Below are 6,801 nucleotides of genomic sequence, written 5' to 3'. Positions count from 1 at the left end.
CCGTTGCCGAAGGGAGGAGTGGAGGACCACCCTCTTCTGTGCTGGGCTAGAGCCTAGAGAAGGAAGAAATTAAACCAGACCACGCCATTTTTTTTCTAAAATAGAAAACAGTAACAAACACACTACTGATTACTAGGCGTTCATTCCCTATTATTTGTATGTGTATCGAATAATTAGTGCGATATAAAGTAATTAGAGAAGAAAGCTGGATTTGTTGATGCTTAACAAATACAGTTGAATTCGTAGAAATTACGATCAGATTAAATCGATTTGCATGAAGAAATAAGATGTTGTTGGGGTAAAGATAAAAGTTTGATACTCGGGATGGCCTGCGTTTGGTTGCATTGCAAATCTTGACGGGATGAAAAATTTTGTACCCAGTTTAATTGTCTTCATTTGTCTGTAATTATGATTTGCATGTTTACTTGAAACAGAATTAATGAGCCTCCAATCTTTTTACTGAGGGGTAGCTCAGTTGGATGATTTGTCCGAGTGAAGATGCAGTTTGGAGTCTCGCTATTGTCTTTGAAATAAAAGAATGATGCGTAAACTCGTTAAGTGAGAATATCTCCATTTTTACATTGTGTGCTTTGATGCCCATGCTTTCAACATGTGTATGGACTAGGGAGTCGTTTCTTTAAGGGGATCTCGACTCAAAATTTGTACTTTGCCTCTTTAAAATTAGCAATTACAAATTTTTTGACAACCCAAAAATTAACACAAAATTTGCACCTCAATTCATTCGATATAAAGCAGTCCACGACAGAATTGAATGGCTAGATGATTTCCTCCAAAATAATTAAATAGTAAAATATTTAAAATAATAATAATCAATCCAGTTTCTAACTTAATTCAGCCAGAGCAGAGCACATAGCCATGAATAACTTATCTATTATAATTTATTTATGATCGATCATTTGGGGCTTTCAATTCAGTATTATTAACATGTTTATATAATTCGTATGGATTTTCGTAATAGCCCAAAAAAGAAAAAAAAAACTTCCTTTGTAGATATGGAGATGGGTTCTCCATTCAACCATGTATCTGTTTAATGATACAACCGTGAGCTTGTTCTAACTTCTAAGTTCCAACAGCATTGCTTGCTATAGCATTCCACGCATTTTATTAGTTTGCATTACCTCTTCCCAAACAGGAAGTCTTGTACAGTTGTACTAAACAAGATGCTTTATATGTTTCAACTGCCAAACGCCATAAAACTGCTATACTCCATTAACTCTGAAATCAAAACCAAACCAAGACTAATGCCTATTTCCTAGCCCGCAACAAACTCAAGAATGGTACACAACTGCTGCTTAGGAAACCAGGTTTTCTAGAGAATGCAAGTCTGAAACCTCGTTTGGCCTGGTTCTATGCGCCCATGCGAATGATGCATCGAAGGCCATCTCCTTGCAGCATGTACTCAAAGGCCTTGTTGATCTCTGCAAATGGGACTTCGTGGGTTATGAACTTCTCCAACTCAAGTTCCTGCAAAGGAAGAAAAAAAGGTTAAATGTTAACTAAAAACAAAGTTTTCCAATCACTGTTTGATCTGAAATGAAAATGACTACTCACCTTGTTCATGTATTTTTCGACAACTGAGGGTATGTCAGAACGGGGCTTGTAGTTGCCAAAGAAGGTTCCTTTGAGAGTTCTCTCATTCAAAATGTTCATGGGGTGGGTCTTGAATTGGTCATCTCTGCTCGGAACGCCTACCAGTACTGCAACACCCCAACCCTGCAAGCAAACCCCAAAATTCAGTCCCTCTCTTTCACTGTTCTAGTACTAGATCAGAGGGGATTCACGATTTAGTAAGAATATAAATTACGTCGTGAACACATTCGAATGCAGATATCATGGCATTGATGTTGCCGGTACACTCGATACTTCTGTCTACTCCTCCGCTTGTCATCCCAGCAATCACCTAGTGAATCAAATTCAGAATGAAAAAATTAGTCTGTCAAATTGAAACAAGAACTTCGTTATGCTCAAATGCTTAGGAACTAACCTCTTGAATTGGTTCGTCATAGTCCTTCGGGTTCAAAAACTCCGTCACTCCAAACTTCTTGGCTGTAAGCAACAATCAATCAGTTTTGATAATAACCCTGCAACTACACTATTAGAGAGTACTAATTGTACAAATGGGAACTCAATAGAAGTACCTTCGTTGAATCTCTTGGGGTTCAAATCAACACCTATGATTCTTGAAGCCCCTGCAATTCTTGCCCCTTCGGCAGCCTAATCATGTAAAACAAAGCTTTCAATAAGAAGAGAGAGCAGAACCCAGAAGAGTTTAGAATGAGAAACTCACAGCAAGACCGACAGCCCCTAATCCAAAAACAGCAACTGTTGAACCCCTTTTGGGTTTTGCAACATTCAAGGCAGCACCAAGACCTTAAAATCCGAACAACCGATCAATATATGAAAGAGGAAACTAGCAACATACAGAGGGAATTGAAAACTGATTTAGTTTTTCACCCAACCTGTAGAGATCCCACAACTAAGGATGCAGACTTTATCAAGGGGAGCAGAAGGGTTGATCTTGGCGAGGCAGCCAACATGGATCACTGTATACTCGCTGAAGGTGGAGGTGCCAACGAAGTGGTATATAGGCTTCCCCTTGATAGAGAACCTCGACTTTCCATCACTGAGCATTACACCTCTCTCAGTGTTGATCCTGAGGAGATCACACATGTTACTCTCCTCTGATTTGCAATGGGCACACTCCTTGCACTCCCCAGTGAATATAGGGAGGACATGGTCTCCTGGTTTGAGATCCGTCACCCCTTCTCCTACGCTCTCCACGATTCTAAATTTTCAGAAAATATACAGTAAGAATGCAGATTCTTGGGTATTTCTTTAATTTCTTTTCACTTAATTTGAAAATATACATACCCTCCTGCCTCATGGCCAAATATTCGAGGAAAGACGGGTGTTTGTCCCTGAGAAGTCAGAAACCAGTCTCAGTCTCAAGCTAAAAGATGAGAAAGATAAGAATAACCGACAAACAAATCAGTTTCTCATTCATTTGTGTTATTCACTACTGTGCCCTTGTGCAGAGAAAATTAAGTTTCCTCCGGAAATAATTACCTTGGCCTCCCAGAAATAAACGTCAGTGTGGCAGAGGGAAGTGAAGAGGATCTTCACTCGGACCTCCATTGCCTGTGGTGGAGCCACCTCGACTTCTTCGATCACCACTGGCTTCCCTGCTTCCCAAGCCACCGCAGCTACATACCCAGACACAACAGAGGACTAGTTAAGTAAAGTTGATCGAGAAGTTATATGCATCCAATTAAAATACCCATCAGACACTTCATGCATTACTAAACTATTTATTTTCTTGCACTAATCTTAGATCAACCGTCAGCAATCAACCAAACACCATACTCCATACAAATAGCCAATTTCCCAACAATATCAGAGAGAAGCTAGAGTTGGCAGAAACCATCAAAAGCAAACAGAACGATGGCCAATGAAACCCTGAAATCCTAATTGACACAATCTAATAGAAAATTAAATGGGCTGATCTTCTAAAAGTATTGGGAAATGCGATCGGCACTAGTGGTCGAGCATCGATCAAAACGAAACAACCCATTTATCAAACAAAACCCAACTCATAAACAAAAAAATGATCACTCCAAAGAAGTAATGTAGGAACCCCACTAACAAGAAATCAACAGGTTGGTGTTGTGAAATTTTCTCTCTAAAAATATAAAAATCGAAGAAGAAAAAACAGAGCAAAAACCCACCAAGAAACTGAACCAAAGAACCGAAATATAAGACCAAAACAAACGAAGAAAAAAAACCTCCAAATGCCGCAGCAAATAAGAAAAGGAAAACATCAACGGGCAGTACCTTTGCATCGTATGACCTGACCAGATGTGCTCGACATCTCTTTTCTGTTTTCTTCCTTCACGAAATCCTTCTTGTGTTGCACTAAAGAACTTGTAGTGATCACAGAGATGGCCTTGCGCGTGAGGATATTTATAGTACTAACTCAGTGTAAGTGGAGCCCTCCAACGGCGGCTCTCTTTTGCAGCTTCCGCTTTCGCTCCACGCCGACTGTTGAGCTCCGACATTTTCAGATACTATTGAAGAAATTAATCCAAACGAGGAAAATACATGTCCATCCCTCGCCACCTTCCGAGTTCCGTCGATAGAAGCTATCGATAGTTCATTGTTTATATCACTGCGTTTCAGTTTGCGTGGAGTAAACACGTAGCTAATCCAAAGGTCACATGCCGAATGGATGGTCTGATCGGCCACGGGCTGTCTAGCGGGCTTTCCTACTGGATCCGACTAAAGCAAACCCGCTAATCAAGGGACGTGAGTGTAAAAGCTAACGCACGACTTGAAGCTTCCAGTAGCGCCTCCTCATGGAGGAAGGCCACGTGGCAATTTGAATAAAGTTGTAAAATTTTCGGTGGTCGTGCAATCTGTGATGGAGGGGCCGAGCATGGTGTGACCAAAAGAAAGCCTTCCACGTGTCTTGGCACCTGTCTCGTACTCGTCTTCGAAACACGCAAAATTGGACGGTTTTCGTTGTTCGTTCGTCAATGTCATATGGGATAATGGGACTCAGGAGTTAGATAGAGATGACACCGACCAAGAATGTGGGCCCGTCTGTTCCCTCATTGTTGCATGGTTGAAAATTGGAATATCATGTGTACGAAAACTTGGAAACAGATGGAAAGGCGATTAGGAGAGTGAATCAAACTTTGAATAGCGTGCTTGACCTACCCCAGACTCCACCTTTACTTGTGGGCCGGGCTCCATGCTCCTCGCTCCCTCTATAAAATTTGGATGTGGACGAGTCTCTCTCACCCCATTTCCGGTTCCACGTAGCATCTTTTGTCAGTCTTATTAATAGACCTCTCTTGGGCCAAAATGGCTCCAAAAATTGCTTGTTGGGGCAAGCTTGAGATAACCTTGGCCTACCCTAGACTTTGCTTCCATATAAAACTTAAAATGGTGCTGGCCAAGTGTATGAGGAATGTGAATTCTCTGTCCTCTCTAGTCTCTATTCGTTGGCTCCAAGAATTGCTTGTTGGGGCAAGCTTGAGATAGCCTTGGCCTACCCTAGACTTTGCTTCCATATAAAACTTAAAATGGTGCTAGCCAAGTGTATGAGGAATGTGAATTCTCTGTCCTCTCTAGTCTCTATTCGTTGTGGTTTCAATCCTACTTATGGTTGCTTACTTATAAGAACTGAGCTTGTACCATTCATCCAACATTGTTAGTATGGGTATTTACAACTGAATTGCCTTACTTCTTTTTAAATTGGGCATTGGTAATTCGAATGGTTGTTTGTCACTTTTTTGTTCATATTTCATGTTAATATTATTTTTTATGTTTTGGAGAAAGAATTCAAAAGGGAATTGAATCTTATATATATATATATATATAAACACGCCAGGGGTGCTCTTTCCTTTCGCCAAATGCCAGTAATTTAATTTAATTATTTGATGGAGCGGTTGGTAATAGCAACCGCCCCATCAGATTGTAATTATAAATAATTAATAATTATTGTTATTATAAATATTGATATTATAAATAATTAATTATATAATTAATAATTACTGTTATTATAAATATTGTTAACAAATAGATATTTATTTTAATTTTACTTTAAATTAAACTTGTAAATACTGTTATTAATAAATACTGCTAATAAATTTAGTAGTTATTGTTATATTCAAATGTTATTAAAAGTATTAATAAATACTTTTAACAATATTTATAATAACAGTAATTATTAATTTAATGAATATTGTTAATAAATCCTATTCATAAATGTAATAAGTACTGTTATATTAAAATAACTAAATAATATTATTAAAACTATTATTATTGATTATTTAATAAAATATTATAATTACTTACTATTATTGAAAAATGTTGTTAATAATAAAATATTTAATAAATAATGTTAACAAAATTCAGCAAAAATAATGTTTGTTTTTCTACTTATTGTATTTATTTGGTTTAAATTTTTGGGTTTTGTGATTTGAAGATTGTTACATAATGTTAGTTAAAAATGCTAGTTGAGTTTAGCTTAATGAATTGCTTCAAGGTTCTAAATATCGACATGGCCCAATATGCCCAGTATCGTTTTTTTTTTTTATGTTTTACTTTTTTTTCCTAAAATCAATTCAAAGGGGTCGGTTTAAGGCCTAGCTACCCTATGAATCGGTGGCTGACCTGATACAACCCTTGTAAGAGTGTATAGGGAAGCCACCGGCACGATATGTGTCAGATGATATAGGCCAATACGTGTCAATACTTTGAACGTTGAATTGCTTTGGTTTACATTTATAGATTTTGTGCTTTGAAGATTGTTACATGTTGTATGTTAAAAATATTGCTATTTGATTTTCTTTTTTTCTTTTTTTGGAATTTGATAACTATTATACCTAAAATTGTCAAATAATGTAACAATAACAATTGCCAAATAATTATAAAAATTATCAAATGTAAGTTAAAAGAAATTACCATTATTAGACATAAATTACCAATATTTATAAAAAATTACTAAAAATAAATTATCACAAATTCGTAGACTTTAGGATGATAATTACTTGAAATAATCAAATAATATAAACCTAAATACATTAAACTAATTTGCCAAAAAATATCATAAATTAGTAGAAATGTCCAAAAATAGCCACTAAATTCCATAAAATTGATAAATTACTAGAATTTACCAATAAACTATGATATAATAAATATAATACATTAGTATATATTTACCAAGAAATTAGTTTATAATAGAAATTACCAGAAATTAGTAGAAATTATATAATA

The 6,801-nt window shown here is 36.7% G+C and overlaps 1 protein-coding gene across 1 annotated transcript; it reads right to left on the bottom strand.

Annotated features, from left to right (window-relative positions):
* Positions 1 to 1,100: 1,100 nt before the first annotated feature.
* On the bottom strand, positions 1,101 to 3,955 carry LOC148876151 (alcohol dehydrogenase-like). The gene is made up of 10 exons (XM_088966232.1): positions 3,853 to 3,955; positions 3,088 to 3,224; positions 2,893 to 2,939; positions 2,481 to 2,806; positions 2,309 to 2,391; positions 2,160 to 2,235; positions 2,006 to 2,067; positions 1,826 to 1,921; positions 1,573 to 1,734; positions 1,101 to 1,485 (listed from the first exon to the last, which is right to left on the bottom strand). Exons 1-10 carry the CDS (start codon positions 3,887 to 3,889, stop codon positions 1,369 to 1,371), a joined length of 1,143 nt encoding a protein of 380 aa, XP_088822358.1. The 5' UTR covers positions 3,890 to 3,955; the 3' UTR covers positions 1,101 to 1,368.
* Between the last annotated feature and the right edge of the window lie 2,846 nt (positions 3,956 to 6,801).

The sequence above is a fragment of the Nelumbo lutea genome, chromosome 1 (genome assembly GCF_056320005.1).
Source record: "Nelumbo lutea isolate HS-2025 chromosome 1, American lotus-T2T, whole genome shotgun sequence".
NCBI classification, from domain to species: Eukaryota; Viridiplantae; Streptophyta; class Magnoliopsida; order Proteales; family Nelumbonaceae; genus Nelumbo; species Nelumbo lutea.
The sequence above is the reverse complement of the archived record's forward strand: the minus strand, read 5'-3'. Positions and strand labels throughout refer to the sequence as shown.